This window comes from Macrotis lagotis, chromosome 2 (genome assembly GCF_037893015.1).
Source record: "Macrotis lagotis isolate mMagLag1 chromosome 2, bilby.v1.9.chrom.fasta, whole genome shotgun sequence".
In the NCBI taxonomy this organism is placed as follows: Eukaryota; Metazoa; Chordata; class Mammalia; order Peramelemorphia; family Peramelidae; genus Macrotis; species Macrotis lagotis.
In genome coordinates this window covers 214,386,357-214,412,452 of record NC_133659.1, presented here as the reverse complement: position 1 = coordinate 214,412,452, position 26,096 = coordinate 214,386,357, and the positions used below count along the sequence as shown (strand labels likewise).

Genomic DNA, 26,096 nt, shown 5'->3' with positions numbered 1-26,096 from the left:
ATGCAAGTAAATTGGTAAATAGGAAGGTAGAGGCAATCTGTTTTTAGTTTTCTTTCTTTTTATTTTTATGGGGGAGATAAGATTATGAAATATTTTAGATATGTTGAGTCTGAAGTGTCAGTAGGACATCTAGGTGGAGATACTCAGTTGTCAACTGAAAAATGGACTTAGGTACACCTGTAGACAAGAGACTCTCTCTCTTTATGTCTGTCTCTATCTGTGTGTCTCCTTGATTTCCAGTTCCAGATTGTATCTTTGAAATCATCCAATATACATATCATATAGAGGGTATGAATAAAGTCAGAGGAAGAGAACGACATCATCAGATAGTGCAGAGTGCAGCAAGTAGGAGACAAAACTTCAGAGCATACCCATACTTAAAGGTTTAGCTAGAGAAAGTTGGTGAACCAATGAATGAGGCTGAGAACGAGTATGTAGCTGGTTAAGAGGAGAATGAGGAGTTAGCAGTGTTAATTAAAACATAAGGAAGAGAATTTGACCAAAAGGTCATCAAATACTGCAGGAAAATCAAGGAAAATGACTGAAAAAAATTTTTTGATTTGGCAATTGAGTTTATCACCTTGGGAAAAGCAGTTTCATTAGAGAAGTGAGATGAAAATCAGACTGTAAAAGGGCTAAATCCAATTGAACAAGTCAGTATTGTTCTTTATGGCTTGATTTTCTCAATAATAAAATGAGGGGGTTTGACTAGATGACTACCAAATTCCTTTTAGCTCTATATCTATGATACATAAAAATGGAAACTACTTTTTTTTTAAAAAATGGAAATTTAGACCACTGATGGGTCTATACTCTGAAGAGATCATGAAAAAGGATAAAAGCATCACTTGTACAAAAACATTCATAGCAGTCCTGTTTGTGGTGACAAAGAAATGGAAATTGAGTGAATGTTCATCAATTGGGGGATGGCTGAACAAATTGTGGTATATGTATGTTATGGAACACTATTGTTTTATTAGAAACCAGGAGGGATGAGAATTCAGCGAAGCCTGGAAGGATTTGCCTGAACTGGTGCTGAGTGAGATGAGCAGAACCAGAAGAACATTGTACACCATAACAGCAACATGGGGGTGATAATCAACCTTAATGGATTTCCTCATTTCATCAGTGTAACAATCAGGGGCAATTTTAGGGTATCTGTGATAGATAATACCATCTATATCCAAAGAAAGAATTGTGGAGTTTAAACAAAGACCAAAGATTGTTACCTTTAATTTAAAAAAAAAAGGTATCTTATTATGTATTTTTTGCTATCTCTTATACTTTATTTTTTCCTTAAGGATATGCTTTCTCTCTCAACACATTCAATTTTGATCAGTGTATAGCATGGAAACAATGTAAAGACTATCAGACTGCCTTCTATGGGGGGTGGAGGGAGCAAAGCAAGATTGGGAGAAAAATTGTAAAATTCAAAAAGACAATAAAAAATGGAAATTTCGAAGTGAAGGGGAGAAGAAATAAAAAATAGTTTGATGGAATAATGGGATTAATAATAAGTAAAGTAAAAAAGCAATTAAGGATTAAGTAAAGATAATGAAATTAGTGGGGTTTTTATTTTTTAGGATATAGGCATATTAAGAGACATGCGTCTTTCTAGAGTTGGTGTAGAGAAAGAGGAAGAGATAGGATGAGAGAAGGGATGGTAGATGGAACAAGGTCCTGCAAGAGATGGAAAGGGAACAGGCACACAGAAGAATTAATCTTGTCAAGGAGAAAGTAGAAAAACATGAGAGCTGAAATGTTTCTTTATGGAGGGTTTTTGATAATCTCAACAAAGTAGGAAGTGAGGTTAGCTAGTTAGAAGTTGATATAGAATTGGGGATTTGAAGAAGTTTGAATAACATCTATACACAGGTAGTTCTTGTTAACAATTTCTTCCATTTACTTTATTAAATTATTTCATCTTGTTCAGATTTTTTTATAATATATGAGTTTAATCATATATGAAAACTAATGAACAAATAATACTCTAATTAGTTTGTTTATTTATCTATCTATTTATTTATTCATCCATTAACTTATTTATTTACTTGTTTATTTGTTTGTTTGTTTGTTTTTGGTCTGCAGCCTTCCCTCATCATGGTAGTGTAGTGGCTGGACTATGGTTCCTAAGAATGGTGCTAATAGGAATTTATCAGAAAGTGATGGGGGAGAAGAGGCAGGAGCTAGAGGTCATTTTGGAAGCTGTGATTTTGAGGGAGGGAAAAGCCAATGAGGGGTGTATTTGGTAGAAAAAAAACAAAAGGGCACAGAAATATTGTAAGAAAGGGGAGGTGGGGGGGAGGGCATTTCAAAAAACAAACTTTGCCTACTTTATAACTTTTTTCTAGTGTTAATGTTGCTTCTTAGAGAAGCTAATTTATCTTCCTTTTAACTCTTGTGGCCCTGTTTTTCTCTATCAGATAAAGGAAATAAGAAATGACCCTGGCTCATTTGATCCTTATAATAACCACCTTGTGAAACAAATATTATGGGTATGGTCTAGATAGTAATCCTCAAATCTTTATATTCAGATTCTCTAAAATTATTATTTTAATTTAATTTAATTATTTATCTCTCTTATTTCTTTATTTTTCAATTTAATTTTATTTTAATGCTTAATAACGAACACCATATGGTACATTAAAAAAAATTGGGTTGTTCAGTTTGAACTTATAGCTTACAGAACAGTTTGAAAAATACTGGACTAGAGGAGGTCCCTTCCCATGCTAAATTGATGAGCCTATGAATTATTATCCCCATTTCTGGAGAGATAGTTTGCAAGTTGTGAAAAGATTATTGAATTTGGAGTTAGGAAAACTTCCCCTTCAGCCAGTTGCTATGGGTCCATCTGCAGATGATGATATGGTAGTGATGGGTGATGATGATAACAATAACTGAAATTTATATAGCAGTTTACATACATTATTTCATTTCCTCTTTGTACCTTTTTTTCTCTTTTATGAAATGAGTCAAATAATATTGGAATGCCAAACTGACAGGATTATTATTATAACACTGTGTTTAAAGGACCTGGCAAACCCTGACAAGCTATATAAATATCAGCAATAATTTTATAGATTAAGAAGGACTGAAGAACCTTGGCAGAAATCACAGGGCTAGAATAGATGAGGCAGGATTTGAATTCAAGTCTCTGCAGACTCTAAGTTTAATACTCCACTTTGTAGGGTGGGCCCAGTATCATTTATGTGTAGTAAAATAGATTGTTACAGGGTATTTTCTGCCAGTATTTTCAGCACCAAAGAATAGCCAAGAGAGGTAGTTACATTGTGTCTATTTTAGAACATGCTGAATACTGAAATTTTCATGAAGAATCCTGTTGCTTAAAGACTTCCAGATCCATTTCTGAATAAAATATTTCAAGAAACAGCCAGAATTTGCAATCCATACTCACATCTCAGCCAATATTATCTATAACGTTTAGTGGAGAACTTGCTATTTAAAAACTTATTGATTTACTGGCTGACAATGGACTTAATGCTACTCAAATCATTTTCCCATCCTTGAGAGCCAATTAGGAATTCTCCATCTTCAAGGTCACAATTTTGTTAGCAATAGGAAAGAATGCACAAAGGCAGAAACAATTATCAGGAGGTGTTCTGGTGGCCCGCTGCATATTAGAGGTAGAAAAGCAATGAAACAAGGAGGGCATGAAGGAGCAGGCAAAGAGAGTTCAATGTGAGTAGTGATGATGTCACAGTGGAGATGGTTAAGTGTTTCATTATAATCTGGTCAAATTACACCTTCTGAACCAAGATCATCATTAAAAACACTTTACCTTAGAGAAATTTTAGCCTAGTTAGGGGAATCATTATGGGAGACTAAGGGAAATTATAGTAATTCAGATGAAACCCAAGGGAGGAGTCAGGTTAGGACACAGGCTAATGCTTCCACTTCTGGCCAGAGAGGAAAAGTTAGTGACAGAATGAATCCACCCAAAGTGCGTGGCTAAGAGCAAATTCCACTAATAGCCCTAAGTGGACAAAAACATTTTCTTGGTTTTTAGGGATCTCACATATTCTCACAAATGGGCTCACTTAATACTATCATGGAACATCGGTTTATTTATTTTTATTTTTTGGCTGCATTTCACTCTAACAGCACATTTAATCACTTTGTTAAGATGAACTATTTTCTTCCCATTAGACCATCCACTGCCAAAGAATTCCAGTATATTTCCCTGTGTGCATCCTTCTAAAGAATATTGTTGGGAGGGAGATGGGAATTGGGGGTAGAAAATGACCCATTTCCTGCAGCTGTGTCTTCTCTCCATGTTAAATCTTTGAATTCTCTGAGCACCTGTATAGTTCTTCTATAGCTCACTAGGAGAAGAGCAAGAGGTGGGTAACTATTTCTTACTACATTTTATAATATTCAGCAGTGGGCTATACATAGTGAGCATGTTGGACTTGACTAAATTATGGCAAAATAAAATATGGTTTCCCACTTGACTTTAATTTCAATTCCTCAGAAGTAATTAGTGGCTAGTACTTCCGGATAGTAGTATCCTAAGTATAGATGGAGTAGGGAAGCCATGTGTGTGGCATCAAGTAGGGGATGGAGGACCCCTCCTCCCCCAACTCTCCAAGCAAAAATATCTTCATTGTTCTCTTCAGAAATTCTTAACATTCACAATATTTCTTAAAAACAAAACATTTTATTTAGGCCAAAGCTTTTATTAGAGCCAGCATAGTATAATGAAAAGAGCACCATCTAGGGAGTTAGGAAACCTAGGTTCTAAACTTAGTCCTGTTAATCAACTGGTTATATGAACTTAGGTAAGTTATTTCTCCTCCATGAACCTCAGATTTCTCCTCTGTTGAATTAGTAGATTTCTACTGCCACTAACCCAGGAACTTCTTAGTCTTTTCCTGGATGGCTGGACATGGTTCTCCCCAGTGTGGCCCCGGCTGCATTGTGGGTCCTTTCTATTCCTGGTTAACAGACCCTTTCAAGTTGTCTTGGGCTAGAAAATTTTTTCACTCAGTCTTTTTGTAGGTTTTTGCCATTTGAGAATGTGGTTAGATTCATTACTTAAAGGTGTTTGGGGAAAGTTCTCAGGAGTCTCTGCCTTTACTCCACCATCTTGGCTCCACCTCACAGGACATTTATTTCTTTTAGGAAGTTGAGCCCAGTTTTTGATCTCACCTCCTCTCATTCTTTCCCCAGTTTAGTCAGCAATTCTCTCTCCTTAATATATTCCATATCCATCTGCTGGTTCCTACTGAGTTTTAAGAATGTAGGTACTTGTGGCAGCTAGGTTTCCCAGTGGTTAGAGCATCAGCCTTGGAGTCAGGAGGACCTGAGTTCTAATCTGACCTCAGACACTTGATATTTAATAGCTGGGTGACTTTAGGTATGTCACTTAACCTCATGGCCTCACAAAAACTAAAAAATAAAAACATAGACTGTTGTGTAGGGACTTACCCATCAGTAGTCTGCAGGCAATGTTTTGCCTTTCATTCATGGGAGTATGCATGTCTTTGTACATGCCCTTCTCAGCAGGTTCAAGGAAAAATTTTTTAAAAGCTACCTCTGCCATTCACTTTATTGACAGTGGGCAAATCACTACACTTCTTTGATTTTCAGTGTCTTTTATAAAATGAGGGAGTTGGTTTAGGTGACTTCCAAGGTACCTTCTAGTTCTAAATCCATACTGTGATTCTCTTCCAATGCTTTCTTTTAGTACAACTTTTAGTTAAGGGAGATTCCATCTCCAATGGCAAAGATGGCTATAAGTACATGGCAATAGAAACATATGCTTGCCTAGTCTTTGACTGTCTTTCTGTTTTTCTTCTGTCATCAAGAGTACTCTTTGTACCTCCTCTTTATCTGTTTTTTCTTAGATCCTCCATTTTGAAGATACCACCCACACCAGCCATGTCTTCTCCTCTTGAAGATGTACAACTGAGTCTCAAGACTTTCTCTATCATTCCAAAGAAACCTTTTTTTTTCCCCAGAAGCCCGCTTTGAACCTGGACTTCACTCATTGGAGTACTTTCTGACTCTAAGGTCTCTTTGATTGACTAAGTTCCTCCCAGAAATTCCATTTTTGCAGAGGATTCTCAGGCCTTGTCTTCATTTGTCTTGAGGTTGCCCTTCTGATTCTCTGGACATAAACATTTATGCAGATACTGATGTAAACCCTTCATTAAAGGAGATTACAGTTGAAGACACACAAAATGAAGCTAAAAAGCATGGAGTGCACTGGGGTGGTATGGGATGGGGTGAATGGGGAAGGGAATGGAAAGGATCCCCAGCACAGGGGAAGAGCAATGGTTAGAAATTAAGTTGGAAAATTCTGAGTCCTCTACTGGGGAGGAGGCTTTCAGAGGAATTTCTTGCTCCATCCTCCAGCTAGCTCTAATCAGAGGGGTGAGTACCAATTGGAGGTGCTGAGATGGTGCTAAGTGTCAAAACTGAATTAGTTTCTATGATGATGAGTGTTCTGGTATCCAGTTTATTCAGGAGGAGGCAAATTCTTGAGTGGAAAACCAAAACTAACATTTGAGAAATGAAGAGCCATGCTCTCTGTCCTGCCCGCTGTTCTCTCTCCTCCATCACTTTTCACTTTTCTTTTATGTGTTCCTCCTATCAGAATGCAATATTTGTCCTTCATTTTTGAAAAACACCATGATCTCAGAGAAGTGATGTCATGGCAAGCATGTGAATTAGATTTGAGTGAAGGGGGTGTTGTTCTAAGTCACCAGCCTTACTTTCTCCTCCAGTGCCATCTGGGTCCAGTGGCTTGACATGAATCAGGATGACTAGAGACAGCCCTGGATGTGAGGCAATCAGGGTTAAGCGATTTACCTATGGCCACACAGCTAGTAAGTAGAAAGTGTTTGAGGCTGGATTTGAACTCCTATCTTTCTGAATCCAAGTGGATAGTACTCTATCCACTGTACCACCTAACTTTCTCATTCAGAATATAAACTCCTTGAAGGGAGGGATTCTCTTTCTGATTGTATTTGTATTCCCAGCAATTAGCATGGTGTTTGGCACATGGGGACTATTTAATAAATGCTCGACTTGATATACAGGTAAATTTTGATTTGCAATCTTGAGAAACTGATTTTGTCAACTTGGTGGCTATCTTGTGAATTTGAGAGTTCCTGAGTTGGGTGTCCAGCTGGTAAAACTTGTCCAGCTTGATAAAACTATCAGAGGAAATGACTACCACCAGGCTATTAGAACTGAATAACTAAAGAGAGATAATGCTCTCTGCATGGCTAGCCAGAAAACTACCTGGTCCTTGAGAATTACTTGAACAGTGCATGTCTGAGATGAAAATGACTACCTGATCTTTATCTTCTATGGGGAGGATAATGAGTATAATGGGCAATTTGAGATGTTCAAATGTTCTCTGCATTTGTTTGTGCTTGTCTTCAAGCCTTTTGTGCCTTCAGCATTTTCTTTGGTGGAGAAATTGAGGTTCTATACTTGATGTCCATTATTGTATACTAGGTACCTTTTCTAGAAAAGACCCTGTTACCACAAATTGATGAGACTTTAGACATGAGTCATAAATGGAATAAGTTTAGGGAAAGGGACTAAACTTGTAATTTTATTTGTTTAGGGAACTACCATATAAGGAAACTCCTGCTAATTCAGGTAAGCAATTTTTCTATAACTTAAGAATCTTATGGAGTTGCCTAAAGTATTGAGAAGCTCAAGATCACAAAGACTAGTATGTGTCAAGAATGGAAAGTCTTCCATGCTCAAAGAATAGCTCTCATCATTTTGTCCCACTCCCTATATAAACTTTCTTTTTAGAAATTTCTTCAGTTACTCAGGGGGAAGGACACAGAGAGAGTCTGATCTCTTTTCTTTCGGATCAGGTGTCCTAGATGAATCCAAATTTATATGTGCCTAGAGTCAAGGTCCATTGTGGGAGTCCAGAACCAGAACTCCTGCACTATGAACAACACTAGCTTTCTAATAAATTTAAAACTCTTGGAGCTAGCATTTCAGTTGATTGACCTTCAGAAAGCCATGACACTTCTTCCTTGGTGAGGTATTGGAGAAAAGCCTTAGCTAATAGTGTTGGAAAATAAACTGATTCTTGGATATAGTATTTTGCTCTGATATATATTCATGCATGTATTCTGGATGCACTCTGTAGCTGCAATAGTCCTGGGATCTGAGATTCAACCAACAACCTTGATATTGAGAAAAGACAAATTTTTATTTCAGGGCAAGGAGGGGAAACAATGCCTCCTGTTCAAGAACCAGCTCCTGGCAATTACAAATGCTCAGTTATACAATAATGGTTGTTTATGTTGTTTCTGTGACCCTATTTGGAATTTTTTTTTGTCAAAGATCCTGTAGTAGTTTGTCATTTTCTTCTCCAGCTCATTTTGTAGATAAGGAAACTGAAGCAAACAGGGTTAGGTGATTTGTCCAGGGTCATACAGCTGGTGAGTGTCTAAGATCACTCTTGAACTCAGGAAGATGTGTCTTTCAAACTCCTGTGCTTTGGGGCTTTATCCACTGTACCATCTGCCTATCAGCAGATTAGCTTCTTTGCTAATGCAAATAGTGTTCTGGAAAAAACCTACATGAAGACATGGGTAGAATGTTCATCAATCTGAAAATGATACGAAGCTGGAAAGGATAGTCAAAATGGTGGAAGACAGAAAGGAAACCTTGGTAAAGGGGAGAAGAAATGATTAAATATTTTAAGGTTAATATATAAAAGAGGGATTATATTTTTTCTGCTTCACACCCTAGGGCAGAACTGGAACAATGGGTGGAAATAATAGAGAAGTAGATTTGGGTTCAATACAAGGGAAAAAAAATACTTCCTAATAAGAGAAGCTATCCAAAAGTGAAATCAGCTTCATAAGTTCCCAGTTTTTGAACTCTATAAGTGAATGGTGTCAGGAATGTTATAAAGGGTATTTAAAATTCAGGTGTAGGTTGAACTAGGTAATTTCTAAGGTTTCTTACAACTTACATCTCATGATTCTGTGTTTCTACACACATTTAGGGGAACTTTTATCTAAAAGAATCCTATAGTTCTTTTTGAAATAATTATTTCCTTTATATATTTGCATTTTTAATGTATAAGTTTTCTTCAATTTAGGGTCCAAATATATCAATTACCCTTCTCTTGATATCTAAATGCCCATCAATTTCATGGTACTCTTTTAGTTTTATAGTCTTGAATATTAAAAAAATGATTGAAAAGTTTTTTAGAGTGTTCTAAAGAGATGCCAATGGCCATATGAGAAGGAATGCAATTTTGAGATTTTTCTTAATTACTTCATGTCACTTGGTCTTACTGTTTTAACTATTGGGGGGAATAAAGGTGTTTTCATTTGGGTCACTGATTTTTCAGTTTTGTTGTCACTGTCTTCTTCAGTATTCATATCTTCAGAACATAAATGAAAATCTTGGAGTTCTGGGTCTAGAATGGAGGAGAATCCCATGTAGTCCATCTGGGCATTTCCTGGTAGGTCCTGAGGCAGCATCAGTCCTCGCATCTCCTAGAAAGGAGGAAATGGTCATGTTTCTCAAGCTGTTAACAATGAACCAGGAAAGGTCCAAGAATCCTCTCTCCAGGAACACTGTGATATGTGACTACTGACAATGAAGGGATTCTGTACCTGAAGCAAGTACAAAGTCATAAGCCAGCAGGCTCAAGTTTTATTGTCTATTAAAATTCTCAATGATCATTTTGAAAACTTGCCTAAATTCTTTCTTACCCATAAGAGTATGGGTGAAGAACTTTTGAATGCCAAATAAGACTGTGTTAAAATGGGACAATCTGTCCAGTTTCTTTTTTTTTTAATTGGAGTTAATTTGATTTTTAACTCAGCAATTAGATTCAAAGCTAGGTTAGAAGTAAAAGTTAAGCTTTGCTACTTACTCCCTGGGAAAGGTCCTCTATTGACTTCTGTTTTCTCATCTTTAAAATGATGATATTGGTGCAAGGCCTTCCCAGGTTAAAATCCATTGACTTGAAATAGATGGAGTTGATTTTTTTTAAAATCCAGGCCTATTTTTTGCTTGCTACAAGTTGGGACTTCTAGTTTGTCAGCCTGTGGGCAACATTCTCCTTGCCTTGGAAGGGAAGTTAGTCTATGAAATAGCATATATGGATGACTAAAATACTATTCAGCCAGATTTTGCTAGACAAAGGGGAGTAGAAAACTGATATGATAGAAGGGATAATGACTGGTCTAATCTAGTGATTAAAGATGGAACACCATCTAGTTCACAGTATTGCTGAAATGGTGGGAATTATTCTAAGATGATGAACTTCTGAACAATCAATCACTGGATTCAGGGTAGCAAAGGGTGATGTCATTTGAATAGCTTGTCCATTATTTCACTTTTTTCCCTCAAGTCACATGATCCTGATTCATTGACCCTAGCCTTCTCCTTCTTAAGGGCTCTGCTCCTTGATCCTATCCTTCCCATAAATCAATAAACAAGCATTTATTTAATTTTGACCATCAATAAGACTGAACTAAAGTGATAGGGATACAAAGAAAAACATGAAATAGCATATGACTTCCAAAAGCTTATATCTTTTGGGGAAGAAATCTATAAGTACTTAGAAAATATGTGCCAAAAATATTTGGTAATTTTTTTTGGTCTGAGGCACTAGCATCTGGGGAATCAGACAAATCTCAAATTAGAGATGCTCTTCAGTTTTGAAGGAAACCTGGGATTCTGAGCAGTGGAGGTAAGAAGGAAGGAAGTCTATTCCAGGAATGATGGACAGCCTATGTAAAGACATGGAGATGGGAAATGGAATTTTGTGTGTGTGAGGGACAAGAAAGTCAATTTTACTGGACCATATAGTGCATTAAAGAGAGAACTGTATAATAATCTTGGAAAGGCATGTTGAAGTTGGGTTGTAAAGGGCATAACACGACAAAGAGAGTTCTTTGTATATGATACAACAGGAAATTGGGAGCCAATGTAATTTATTGGCATGGACAGACTGGGAAGATGGCCATATTAGTGTGAGTGGAGAAGAATTAATAAGATTTTGCAACTTGGTATGGAGAGAGAGAGGGAGAGAGAGAGAGAGAGAGAGAGAGAGAGAGAGAGAGAGAGAGAGAGAGAAGAGTTAAATGACTGTGGTTTTGAACCTAGGTGACATATATATATATATATATATATATATATATATATATATGATATGGATATATAGATATAGATATAATATATATAAACTCAGAAGAGGGATAAATTTGAGGGAAAGACAGTGACTTCTTTTTTGGATACATTAAATTTAACATTGAGTTTGAAATGTCTTATAGAATGTTATGGGGCTGAAGCTAAGGAAGAGATTAGTACTGGGGTCACATTGAGTGTTGATGAGATTTTGAAGAAAGAGTGTATAGAAGAAGAACAGAAGAGAGCCAGGACTGAACCTGAGAATATACTCATGTGAAAGTAGAATATGGATGATGATGATGATTATCAAAAGGCACTAAGCAGGAACTATCTCTTCTCTTATCAAATATGTTCTTATCTACTAGCTACTTCCCTCTTGCCTGAAAACATGGCCAAGTATAAAAGACCTTCTTGTCATACTCTTAGCCTATTATATTAAATTTCTTCTCTCTTTTATAGTTAAAACAAACTAGGAAAAGCTGTCTACCCTTAAAGCTTCTGCTTTTTCACTTCACAATGTCTTTCAATTTAGCTTCAGAATTCACCACTGGAATAAAACTGTTCCCTCCAAGTTCACCAACTCTCTTCTTGCTAAATCAGATTGGCCTTTTCTCAGTTTGTCAGTCTTAATCTCTTTGATACTGTTAACTATTGCTTCCTTTCTTCAGACTTCACTTTCATAACACTGATCCTGACAATTCCTTCACGAGTACCCATCACAATGTACTAGTTCCAGCCTAGCTTTTTAGATATATTTCACACAGTTACCCAGGTTGTGTTCTATACCATAGGAATACTAGGCTACTTGTTGTTTAACAAACTAGGAATTTTTTTCATGCCTCAGTATTTTTGTTTTGGAATATATTCTTCCTTATCTTTATGTTTTGTAATCTTTCCTTCTCTCCCCTTCATACATCACCTTTTTCCTCATTTCTCTTTATCTCCTCTAATATTCTTTTATGTAGTATGTATGTGCTTTTAAGGAAAGAACTTGTTTTATTATGTTATATTATACTAAATGTTATTTTATATCCAGAGCTTATATCAGTGCCTGTATATTTATTTGTTATGTTTTTATATCCCTAGCTCTCATCAGTATACCTTCCATATGGCATATGCTAATATATATTTGCCATTTTCATCCTTTTAAAAGTGATGGGAGACCAGAGTTTTAATTTCAGTTTTGCCATTAATTTTATCATACAACTTTGGAGAAGTTATTTCATCTCTTTAGATTTCAATTTTCCTCATCTATAAAATGAGAGAAGGGAGTTGAATTAGAATGTCTCCGAGGTCTCACTTTGCTCTCACATTGAATGGCACAGTGAATAGGAAAAAGACTAAGTCTGTAATGAGTCTTGCAGGTGAGGAAGGGAAGTGATGACTTGACTTTGTAAGCTTTAATGTACTATATAGATATGAATTAGTATGATTATTAAGCCTGAAGTCTTATCTTACTACTTATATGATAAACAAGGACTTAAAAGATTCTTACTTTGGTTATATAGGTAAAGAAACCCATGTACAGAATAGTCCCCCCAATTTCTCTTGTCCCAATAATCTTCCTTCAAATTGTTGCAGGTAGGGGTAGAGTCAAGTTAGAGATGGGGCTTGTTAAATCGTGGTAGAAACCTGTTTCTACAGTTGAAGCTGCTCTTTGATACAAGCCTGCCCATTTATGCATGTAACAATTGGATGAGCAAATACTAAATGATTTTAAGAATCCTTTTCTGATTAAATAATGTATTAGTGGAAGAAGTACCCATTGACAAAATAATGGACTATTGTGATACTAAAGAAGGGGAAGAATCAAAACCTGAATCTTGTTTTTATGATTTTAAATCCACTATTCTTTACAATTAAAGTCCCACAGAGAATTGACAGACCGTGGTCAAGTCCTCCTCAATGTAAGATGGAAGCAATATGGTGCAGTAGGTATTGGATTATATTTAAAGGCAGAAGACCTGATTTCAAATCAGTCTTGCTATTTTCCAAATTCTGTGATCTTGGAATAGTCACTTTGTCTTTCTGAGACTCTCTAAGACTCAGTTTCCTCTACTGTTAGATGAGATTGGGTATTTGAGATCACTTCTAATTATTCATCCTATTAACATATGATTGGACCAAACTATCTAGAACTCCACTAGACAATACCTTAGTCTATCACAATTAACAATTAAATCTGTGGAGAGGAAAAAAAAAGATAGGACTGGTCTCTCTGTGTCCTTCTAACCATTTTTATTCTGGTTTCAGAGATGAATAAGTCACAAGATTTGAGAGACAGCAAGGAATTCCAAGGACCATCTAGATCAACTGATTAACAAAAGGAACCCCAACTATGGCATACTGGCACAGAGTCACCATACTCTGCCTGAGGATCTCTAAGGAGTGGAATCCTACCTCCTCTCTAGACAGTTAATTTCCCTTCTGGAAAACTTGAATCATTAAGAAGATGAACTCTAAACTAGTCTCTTCTTTAAAAAAAAAAACCTAACAAAACTTTTTGATGCATTTCATTACATGTTTACAAATAAAAATTTTTTTGACATTGATTTCTTTAAAATGTTAATTTCCTTTGTTTCATTTAGGGGCAGGTAGATACTCCTCAGGAGTACCTGAGCTCAAATCTGGCCTCAGACTCTTAATCATTTAGCTGTGTGACCTTTGGCAAGTCACTTAACCCCATTGCCTTAAATAAAAAAAAAATAAAATGTGAATTTCCAAATTTTCTTCCTTCTATTCTTCTTCCCTTCTATTTTACAATACAAAATTAATTATATATGTGAAGTCATGCAAAATATATTTCATCTAAACCATACTACAAAAGAAAACATACATAAAAAGAGAATCTGCATACAAGTTCATCAATTCTATTTCTCTCAGTCAATAGTATTTTTAATCATGAGGCTTTTTGAATTGTTTTTTGATCATCATCTTGATCAGAGAATAAAGTTTTTCACATTTGAGCATTTTTATACTATTTCTCTTACTGTAGACTATATTCTGGTTCTACTCCCTTCATTCTTTTCCTCAGTTCATATAAGTTTTCCAGTTTTTCTGAAACTCTGATGCTCATCATTTCTTATGGCACGGTAGTATTTCAATAAACGCATGTACAACAGCATGTTCAACTACTTTCTAATTGATATGCATCGCCTCAATTTTCAATTCTTTGCCATTACAAAAAAAGCCACTATAAATATTTTTGTATATGTAGGTAGGTCATTTTCCCCTTTTCTCTGAATTTTTTTGGATGCAGACCTAGTAGAAATATTTCTGGGTCAGTTTTAAAACCCTTAGGGCATAGTTCCAAATTGTTCTTCAGAATAGTTGGACCACTTCATAAATCCATCAACAGCTCATTAGTATTTCTATTTTTCCACATTCCCTCTAGCTTTTGTTATTTTCCTTTTCTGTCATGTTAGCCATATTTGCATGTGTGATTTATTTCATTTTTATATGACTACAGATAACTTTGATTTCTTCTTTTTTTAAAACTGCCAATATATTTCCTTTGACCATTCACAAATTGGAAAATGGCTTTTCTTTTTTTAAAAATTTGACTCAGTTCCCTAAATATTTGAGAAATGAAGTCTTAATCAAAGAAATTTTCTGTAAAATTTTGAAAACTAGAATCCCAAAATTCAAGAAACACACTTGAAACAGAGAGACACACAAAGCTAAAAGTTATTAATTTAAATAGTCTCTTTGTTGGTTCTGTAGGGTTCTCTAAGTGTACCACCATATTGTCTGAAAATACTTAATAGTTTTGTTTCCTTAATGTCTATTTTTATTCTTTCAAAGTTTTTCTTGATTTATATATAGCTAACATTTCTAATATACTATTAAATAACAATCATGATAATGGATATCCCTACTTTACACCTGATCTTCTGAGGAAGAATTCTAGCCGATTGCCATTATAGATAATACCTGCTCTTGCTTTTAGCTAGCTATTATTTAATCATATTAAGAAATAATTATCCTTATGCTTTCTAAGATTTTTGTTGTTTTTTGTTTTCAAATGGTCAAGCTATATGATTATAGAACCAGTTTGCATTCCTGCTATAAATCTCACCTGATCATAGTGTATGATCTTTTTGATAGATTACTATAATTTCCTTGCTAATTTTTTATTAAAATTTTTTGATCAATATTCATTAGGAAAATTAGCCTATAGCTTTCATCTTCTGCTTTTGTTCTACCTGGTTTAGGTATGAAATCTATATGTCTGTCATAAAAGGAATTTGGTAGGATTCTTTACTAATTTATTGTCATGGAGTTTATATAGTATTAGAATTAATTGTTCCTTAAATGTTGGGTGGAATTCACTTGAAAATATGTCTGGTCTTAGTTCTTATTTATTTTTTAGGAAGTTCATTTATTGGCTTGTTCAATTTCTTCTAAGACAGGTTTGTTTAAATGTTCTATTTCCTCTTCCATTAATCTGGGCAATTTGCATTTTTGCAAATATTTATCTAGTTCATTTAAAGATGTCAGTTTTACTGATAAATGACTAAAATAACTGAATAATTACTTTTATTTCATCCTTATTGGTGATATATTTTCTGTTTTTTACTTTAATTCTGGTAATTTGTTTATCTTCTTTATTTTAATTTGTTTTAATTATCTATAATTTCTCCCCCATAAAACCATGTCCCATTTTTATTTATTCAACTTTAAAAAGTTTCAGTTTTATTAATCTCTCCTTTGATTTTCAGTATTTCCACTTTATTACTTAATTGGAAATTTTTTCTTTTTCTAGAGCTAAACCTAATTTATTAATATACTTCTTTTTTATTCATGTATGAATCTAGAGCTATAAATTTTACCCTAAGAATTTCTTTGGCTGTATTCCATAAATGTTGGTATGTTGTCTCACTGTTGTCATTATTTTTAATAAAATTCTTTTTTTATGCTTTATTCTTTGACTCATTCATTCTTTAGGATCAGATTATTTAATTTTCAATTAATTTTTAATCTGTTTCCATGACCCTTTACTAAATATGTTTTATTGCACTTTATTCTTTGACTTATTCAATCTTTGTTCTCTGGCTTTGTTTTTTGACTCATTCATTGTTTAGGATCAGATTATTTAGTTTTCAATTAATTTTTAATATGTTTACATGGCCCTTTACTAAATATAATTTTTATTGTACAATGCAGATGTGATCTGAAAAGGATACATTTATTTTTTCTGATTTTATGCAATTATTTGTGCAATATTTGTGACCTACTACATGGTCAGTTTTTGTGTGTGTGTGTGTGAAGTGCCATGTTTAACTAAAGAAAAAAAAAGATGCACTTCTTTCTAATTTCATTGAATTTTCTCCAGAGTTCTAAATCTAACTTTTATGAAATCTATTCATCTGTTTAACTTTTTTTATTAAAAAAAATGACTAGATTTATGTAGCTCAGAGAGAGGAACATTGAAGTCTCTTGTTGTCATGATTTTATTGTCTATTTTCTTCTGTAACTCCTTTAACTTTTCCTTTAAGACAGGGGTGATAAAGGCAACGCCAGGCAGAACTTGAATTTCAATAAGACTAGGAGCTTTTTATGGGTGAATTAATTGAATGTTTAACCAAATACAACAGACTAATTTTATATGGCCCATGAATGATGTTATAAATATTCAAATTGGCAGAAAAAATGGTTCCCCACCTCTGCTTTAAGAATTTAGTTACTGTAATTTTTGGTGAAAAATTTGGTATTAACATTATTGTCTATGGTGCCTCATATCAAGATATAGTTTTCCTGCTTATCTCTTTTAATTAGATCTATTTTTAGCTTTTATTTTTTCTGGGATCATGATTTTAATCACTCTTTTTTTTTAAGCTTCAACTGAAGTATTATAGATTCTGCATATATATATATCTTTATTTTTTAATTTTAATATCTTACTTGTTTTCCAATTATATACAATATCTACCCATCATTTTTTGCTAGGCTCTGAATTCTACAATTTTTCCCACTCTCCCCCCGCCACAGAAGGCTGTCTGACAATCTCTACATAGTTTCCATGCCATACATTGGTGTAAATTGAATGTTAGAAGAGTAAACATAAGAATAAACATACCACCCTCCCCCAAGAAGATGAGAAACCTCAAGAAGAGAGAGAGAGAGAGAGAGAGAGAGAGAGAGAGAGATTGAACTTCAGTCTGTGTTCAGATTTCAATGGCTCTGTCTGTGGGGTGAGTGGCTTTCTTTTATCATAAGTTCACCAGAGAAGTTTCTTCAATATCTTTCCCCTCAGTTGCTGTTACTAGCTGTACCTCCACTCTATATCTCCCCACTCTCATTTATTCTATTCTCTCTCTCTCCTTTTACCCTGGCCTGTCCAAAAGTGTGTTGAATCTGAGTACCCTCTCCCTTGATCTTCCCTCTCTTCTATCACCTATTCCTCCTTCCCTCCCCCCATTCCCCCTCATCCTGTTCCTTTCCTCCCATCCTTCTCCAGGGAAAGATAGATGTTCTCCCCCTATTAAGTGTGTATGTCATTTCCTCCCTGAGCCATTTCCAATGAGAATGAAGGCTCACTCATTCCCCCTTGCCTTCCCCCCCCCCACTACATTGAAAAAGCTTTTTCTTGACTCTTATGTGAAATCTCTCAGCTTCTTCTTCATCTCTTTTTCCTTCCTTCCAGTACTTTCCCCCATCACCCATTGACTCTATCCCTTTACCACATCATACCATTATATTCCACTTCTTCCTATGTCCTGTCTATATATGCTCCTTCTAACAGCTCTTATAAATGTGAAAGTTAATATGAGTTATCAATATCTTCTTCCTGTGCAGGAATACAAACAATTCAACATCATCAAGTTCCTCATAGTTAGTCCCTTTCTTCCACTCCCTCTATGGTTAACCACAGTCCTGTACTTGGAGTTCAAACTTTCTGTTCAGCTCTGGTTGTCTCAATAGGAAAGTTTGAAAGTCTCCTGTTTCATTGAAAGTCCATCATTTCCTCTGAAGGAGGATGTTCAGTTTTGCTGGGTAGTTGATTCTTGTTTGTAAACCAAGATCTTTTGCCTTCTGGAATACGAGACCTTAATGTAGATGCTGCCAGATCCTGTGTCATCCTGACTATGGATCCTCGGTAATTGAATTGTTTGTTTCTGGCAGCTTTTAGAATTTTCTCTTTGATTTGGGAGTTTGGGAATTTGGCTATAATATTCCTGGAAGATTTTCTTTTGGGATCTCTTTCAGGAAGTGACTGGTGAATTCTCTCGAATTCTATTTTACCCTCAGCTTCTAGGATCTCAGGGCAATTTTGATGTATTATTTCTTGAAAAATGAAGTTTAGGCTCTTCTGCTCATGGCTTTCAGATAGCCCAATAATTTTAAAATTATTTCTTCTGGATCTGAGTTTGGTTGTTTTTCCAATGAAATATTTCACATTTTCTTCTAATTTTGGGCTTTTTAAAAAATATTTTTTGCAAGGCAAATGGGGTTAAGTGGCTTGCCCAAGGCCACACAGCTAGGTAATTATTAAGTGTTTGAGGCCAGATTTGAACTCAGGTACTCCTGACTCCAGGGCTGGTGCTCTGCACTGTGCCACCTAGCTGCCCCTAATTTTTGGCTTTTTTGAAAGAGTTTTATTTCTTCCTGATTTCTTGCAAAGTCATCAGTTTCCTTTAGTTCCATTTTGCATTTGAAGGAGTTGTTTTCTTCAGAGAACTTTTTTATCTCCTTTTCCAGCTGGCCAATTCTGCTTTTTAAGGCATTCTTCTCCTCATTTGCCTTTTGTTTTGTTTTTTTCATTAAGCCTAAACTGGTTTTTAACATTATTTTCTTCAGTATTTTTTGGTATATCTTTCACCCACCTGTTGATTTGGTTTTCATGATTTTTCTGCATCACTTTCATTTCTCCTCCCAATTTTTCCTCCATCTCCCTTAATTGCTTTTTTTTTTTTTTAGTTTTTGCAAGGCAATGGGGTTAAATGGCTTGCCCAAGGCCACACAGCTAGGTAATTATTAAGTGTCTGAGGCCAAATTTGAACTCAGGTATTCCTGACTCCAGGGCCGATGCTCTATCCACTGCGCCACCTAGCCGCCCCCACCTTAATTGCTTTTCAAAGTCTTTTTTGAGCTCATCCATAGTCTGAGCCCATTTTCTATTTCTCTTGGAGGTTTTGGATATGGAAGCTTCAACTTTGTTATCATCTGAGTATGTATTTTGATCTTCCATGGGACTAAATGGGTTAGATTCTTCTTTTTCTGTTGTTTACTCATTTCCTCAGCCCAAGACTAATTTACAGCACTTCCAATGCTTTGGGGTTGTTTTTTTTTGGGACATCCCACTGGGACCTTTATTCCTCCAAGGTCTTAAGCTCTCTAGCCTGTGCTTTTATATGTAGATGACCTCAGCACTACCCTCTGCCCTGGGGCTATAAGGAGAGATCCAGCTTGGTTACTTAGTATGGAGGCCCAAATTGCAACATCTGAGTGTAGGCAAACAGCAGAGTCCTACCCCAGTTAGAGCAGAGAAATCTCTGCAGACTTCCCTTACTGTCTCTGGGAGTGCAGGCTGCTTTCTCCTGATTCTTGCTGCAGATTCTGTGGCTGGAGCTCCCCTACTCCACACTCATTCCAGTGGAGCAGACTTCTCTCACCGCCCCTTCAAGCTGTTGCCAGTGATCTGTGGGCTGAGCTGGGCTGCACTGCAGCTTTTTTTACAACCCCCAGTCCTGGTCAAACACACCTTTCCCGCGGAACTTCTAAGTTATCTTGGATTGGGAAAATGTATCACTCAGTGTTTTTGCGGGTTCTGCCCCTCTAAATTTTGGCTGAAGGCCTCATTTGTTTGTTTTTTGGGGTTTGGGGGTTAGAATTCCCAGGGAATGCTGCCTTCATGCCACCATCTTGGCTCCACCCCTTTCTATATCTCTGTTTCATGTGTGTTTCTTGTTAGATTGTTGGATTCAGGATTCTAATCCATTCTGTTAACCATGTCCATTTTATGGGTAAATTTATCCCATTCGTATTCACAATTATATTTCATAACTGTTCATTTCCCTTTATCCTATTTTCTTCTGTTTTCTCTTTCTTTTTCTCTTTTTTTAAACTATTCCTTCTCAATGGTCTCTTTTGTTTCTGATCATACTGCCAACCTCAATTTGCCCTGTGTTTTATTCCTCTTCCCCTTTTCTTTTCCCCTTCCTCTCCACTTTCTCTGTTGCATATGATACATGTGTATATGCATGCATGTGCATATGTGTGAATGTATGTGTGTTCTCTTTAGATCATTTCAGATGAGTGATGTTCAACTGTTGTCCCCCCATTTCCTTTCCAGTATAAAAACTCTTCCTTGCTTTCCTCTTTTATATAAAATAATTTCCTTCATTCTTCTCCATTCCTTTTCCCAGTGTATCCATCTTTCTCAGTCTTTAATTTTTTTTAGATCATCTCAACATAATTGACTCACTCCTAACTCCATGATTTATGTAGAGTCTTTCTAACTGCTCTAATAATTACTAAGTTCAGGTCTTCTGGAGCAAAGCCAAGTTGGTTTGAAGCTAGGAAACATCCAGAGCTTTTCCCAAAACAACTTTAAAGGAAGTGTCTACATAGACCCTTAAGGGATCTATAGATCCCTCAAAAAACTAAATTTTCAACTTAAGATATCATGAAGGAACTTCAATAAAAGTCCTTTTCACCTAGGTAAAGGGGGTGTGTGGCCTGTCATAGGTGGGAGAACTCAAAAGCCAGTGGGAGGCTATTAGTCATGCTCAGTTGAGGTCAAAGCTCAACAAGCCAGTGATGCAACAGGCCATCAGTGAGGGTCCCAATTCCAGCTCAAAAGACAATGTTTGAGCCCTTGAAATGCTGGTACAACAGAAGGGATAGAGTTGATTATCCTAACACAGGGAACAAACTGCTGCATAGGCAATGCTATAAGCAAGTGATAAGTCAGGGACCAGATCCTAACCCAAAATTATACTCCTTATGCCTCAGGAGACGAACTCTACTATCAAATTGTGCAAAAAACAAAACAACAAATAGAGCATTAACCATAGATAGTTACTATTCTGATAGAGATGATAAAAATGCTATCTCAGAAGAGGAAAGCAGTGACAAAATGCTTATATGAAGCCTCAAAGGAGTTTATAAATTGGCCTCAAACTCAAAAAAAAAACCTCTCTTGGGAGAGCTCAAAAAGGATTTTAAAAACCAAAGAAGAGAGTAAGAAGATAAATGGAGAAAAGAAATGAGAGCCATGCAAGAGAATTATGAAAGATTGGCTGAATAAAGCAACTCCTTTAAAAGTAGAATTCACCAAATGGAAAAGGAAAATAACTCATATAAAAGTAAAATTAACCAACTGAGAAAGGAAACACTAAGTAACTCGAGGAAAATAAAACCCTAAAAATTAGAATGGACAAATGGAAACTATTGGCATTCTGAGATATAAACTTCCATCAAACAAAACCAAGAAGTTCAAAAAATAGAAGAAAATGTAAAGTACCCCTTAAGAAAAATAACGGACCTGGAAAATATCTAGGACAGATAGTAGTAGTCTACTTTGAAGTCTCAATCAAAAAAAAATTGTGAAAAATATTGCAGGAAATCACCATGCAAAACCACTCTTATATTCTAGAATCAGTCAATAAATCAATCAATTCTTGAGGGTATGTTACTTGAAAGATTCCACCAATCACCTCCAGAAAAAGATCCCAGAATAAAAACTCCAAGGAAAATTATAGCCAAATTTCAGAATTTTCAGCTAAACAAGAAAAATACTGCAAGTAGCCAAAAAAAGAAAAACAATTTAAGTACCAAGGAACTACAGTAAGGATTACACAGGATTTAACAGCTTCTAAATTAAAGTATTGGAGACCTGGTATATATTATTCTGGAGGGCAAAGGACTTTGAGTTATAACCAAGCATCAACTATCCTGAAAAATTCAATATAGTTCTTCAGGGGAAAAGATGAATTTTCAGCAAAATAGAGGACTCTCAAACTTACCTGATTAAAAGATCAGAACTGAAAAGAATCTTCAGTCTTCAAATACAAGACTCAAGATGGGAAAAAAAGTAAATGGAAAGAAGAAAACATGCTAGTCAATAATCTTAAACTAAATACATCCCTATATAAGATGACAATATTTGTAAATTTTGAGAATTGAATTTCTTTTAGGATGGTTAAAGGTAGCATACTTTGAGAGAGGATATGGGTTTAGATTGTTCATCAAAGTGGTGATGTTTTAACTGATACTTTAGTTCACGATGGTTGTATTTCTATTGGGACAGTTGGAAGGAGTATCCTCAGAGAATGAAAATATATATGGATATTGGAGTGATTTTGCTTTCCATGATATTTAAGCTTATGAGAATTGTATTTCCATAGAGGGTACTTGGAAAGAAGGTAAGGTATAAATTGTTTACAATTTGATGATGCTTATGGCTCTTGAGAATTTTATTTCTAATGGGACAGTTGGCTGTGGGTATAAAGTGTTTGTGAAGTAATTATGCTTATCAATCAATCAGTCCTTGAGAATTGTACTACTATCAGTAGTATATTTTGCCATATTTTGGGTATAAGACAGGTATAAGATAAGGCATGAAAAGAAGGATTATACAGTGAGAAGGCAAGGCATTAGAGGATAAATAGCACCACATGAAGAGGCACAAAGACCTATTTTAGTAGAGGGATAGAAGGGAGGGTGACCCAAAAAGGGAACAACATATATTCCAAATTGGGTTTAAAAAAGTAAAAGGAGAAAGAGAAAAGGAAAGGAAAAAGACTGATAGAAGGGAGGGCTGATCAAGAGGTAGCAGTCAGAAGTAAATCATTGATGAGGGGTGATAAGGGGAAAGGAAAGAGAAAAATATAAATGGGGGAAGATAGCATAGAAGGAAATATAGAGATAGTAATCACAACTGTAAATGTAAATGGAGGGACTATCCCATAAAACAGAAACAGAAAGGAGGAGATTCTTATTAAAAATAAGAATCTTACAATAAGTTGTTTACAAGAAATACATTTGAAACAGAGTTAATGGCTAAAGAAGAGTACATTATGCTTCAGCTGATGTAAAAAAAAAGCAGGGGGTGGCAATGCTGATCTCAGACAAAGGAAAGCAAAAGTAGATCTCATTAAAAGGAATAAAGAAGGAAACAACACCTTCTTTAAAAGTAACATAGGCAATGAAATAATATCAATATTTAACATTTATGTAGAGTGAAAAGCATCTAAATTCTTAGAGGAGAAGCTAAAATGAATCACAGGGAGACATGAATAGCAAAACTATATTAGTGGGGGATCTCAACTTCCCTCTCTCAGAATTAGATAAATCTAACTACTAAATAAGAAAGAAGTTAAGATAACTAGAATTTTAGAAAAATTAAGTATGCTAGACTTCTGGAGAAAGTTAAAATTGATCATATATCAGAGCATAAAAATTTCACAATCAAGTGAAGAAAGGCAGAAATAGTAAATGCATCCTTTTCACATCATGATGCAATAAAAATTACATTTTATAAAGGGTCATGGAAAGAGAAATTAAAATTAATTGGAAACTAAATAATCTAATTTTGAAAAGTAGGTCAAACAAATCCTAGAAATAATCAACAATTTCATCCAAGTCAATGACAATGATGAGGTACCATACCAAAACTTGTGGGAGCAATCAAAGCAGTTATTAGGGGAAATAGTATATCTTTAAATGCTTATATGAATAAAATAGAGAAAAAAGGAGATCAAACTAAAAAAACTAGAAAAAGGACAAATTAAAATCCCCACGTACCACATTAGAAATTCTGAAAATCAAAGGAGGAAATTAACAAAAATTGAAAGCATAAAAAAGATATTGAACTAATAAATAAAATAAAGTGTTAGTTTTATGAAAACACCCCAATAAAATAGATAAATCTTTGGTTAATTTGTTTTAAAAAAAAGAAGAAAACCAAATTATCAGTATCAAAAATGAAAAGGGAGAACTCATCACCATGAGGAGGAAATTAAAGTATAAGTTCAGAGCTATTTTGTACAACTCCATGCCAACAAATCTGACAATCTAAGTGAAATGGATTAACATTTATAAAAGTATAAACTACCCAGATTAACAAAAGAGGAAATAAAATACTTAACCCCATTTCAGAAAAAAATTTAAGAAACATCAAAACTTTCTAAGACAAAATCTGCATGGCTATTTGCAAGTGAATTCTACCAAATATTTAAGGAACAATTAATTCTAACTTTCTATATAAACTATTTGAAAAAATAGATAAAGGAATTCTGTCAAATTCCTTTTATGATACTAGCATAGTACTGATACCTAAATAAAAAAAGGCTGAAACAGACAAAGAAAATTATGGACCTATCTCCCTAAAGAATATTGATGGAGAAATTTTAAATAAAATTTTAGCAAAGAGATTACAGCAAGTTATTACTAGGATAATATGTCATGATCAGGTAGGATTTATACCAGGGAGACAAGAATGGTTCAATATTAGAAAAACAATCAACATAATTGACTATATCAAAACAAAATTAACAGAAATCATATGATCATCTCAATAGATGATGAAAAAGTCCTTGACAAAATACAGCACCTATTCCTATTAAAAATGCTAGAGAATATAGAAATAAATGGAGTTTTTCTTAAAATGTTAACAACCAGTAAACATTATATTAAATGGGAATAAACTAGTAACATTCCCAATAAGATAAATAGTGAAACAAAGATGCCCATTATCAGCAATGCTATTCAATATTGTATTAGAAATATTAGCTTTAGAAAAAAAAGAAAAAAGAAGAAATTTAAGGAATTAGAAGAGGCAATGAAGAAACAAAACTTTCATTCTTTGCAGACAATATGATGATATAATTAGAGAACTCTGGAAAATCAACCCCAAAACTACTGGAAACAAAGAACAACTTTAGCAATATAGTAGGACAGAAAATAAAATGACATATATCATCAGCATTCTATATATGACCAATAAAGCCTAAGGGCAAGTGATAGAGAAATTCCACTCAAAGTAATTGTATGCATAAAATACTTGGGAATCTACTTCTCATGACAAACCCAGAAACTGTATGAACACAATTACAAAATACTTTTCTTACAAATAAAGTCAGATCCAAACAATTGGCAAAAATAAATTATTCATTGTTAAGCTGAGCTAATATAATAAAAAGGACAACTCTACCCAAATTAAATTACTCATTCTGTGCCAATTAAACTACCAAAAGCTAGAAAAAATTTTACAGTAGCAAAATTAATCCGAAGGAACAAAAGGTCAATAATATCAAGAAAATTAAAGAAAAAATGCAAAGGAAGGTGACTTAGCTGTACCAGATCAAAAACTATATTATAAAGCAGCAGCCATCAAAACAGTCTAGTACTGGCTAAGAAATAGAGATGTGAATCAGAGTACTAGATTAGATACAAAAGAAACAGCAGTAAACTACATTTTGATAATAAGCCCAAAGACTAGCTTCTGGAATCAGAATTCAATATTTGACAAAAACTGCTGGGGAAACTGGAAAATAGAATGAGAAAAAACTAGGCATAGACTGCATCTTACACTCTATTCCAAAATAAAGTCGAAATGGGTTCAGACTTTAAACTTAAAGGGTAATATTATAGATGAATTAAAAGAACAAGAAATACCTTATCTGTCAGAACTATGGAGATGGGAGAAATTTATGGCCAAACAAGAAAAAGAGAACATTATAAATTGCAAAATGGATGATTTTGACTATTAAATTTAAAAAGTTTTTGTACAAAGAAAACCAATGCGGCCAAGATTAGAAGGAATGAAGAAAGCTGGGAAACAATTTTTACAGTTAGTGTTTCTGATAAAGGACTCATTTCTAAAATATATAGAGAACTGAATAAAATTAATAAGATTAAAATATCATTCTCCAATTGATATATGGTCAAAGGATATGAAAAGAGTTTTCAGATGAAGAGAGCAAAGTTATCTA

General features: G+C 34.8%; 1 protein-coding gene across 1 annotated transcript in view; it reads right to left on the bottom strand.

The window, feature by feature from the left end:
* Positions 1-9,185: 9,185 nt before the first annotated feature.
* LOC141512089 (cilia- and flagella-associated protein 337-like) overlaps positions 9,186-26,096 on the bottom strand; it is a 130,591-nt gene continuing 113,680 nt past the window's right edge. Inside the window, 1 exon segment of the mRNA XM_074220973.1 lies at positions 9,186-9,512. Coding sequence (XP_074077074.1) covers positions 9,285-9,512 — 228 coding nt within the window. The 3' untranslated portion in view covers positions 9,186-9,284.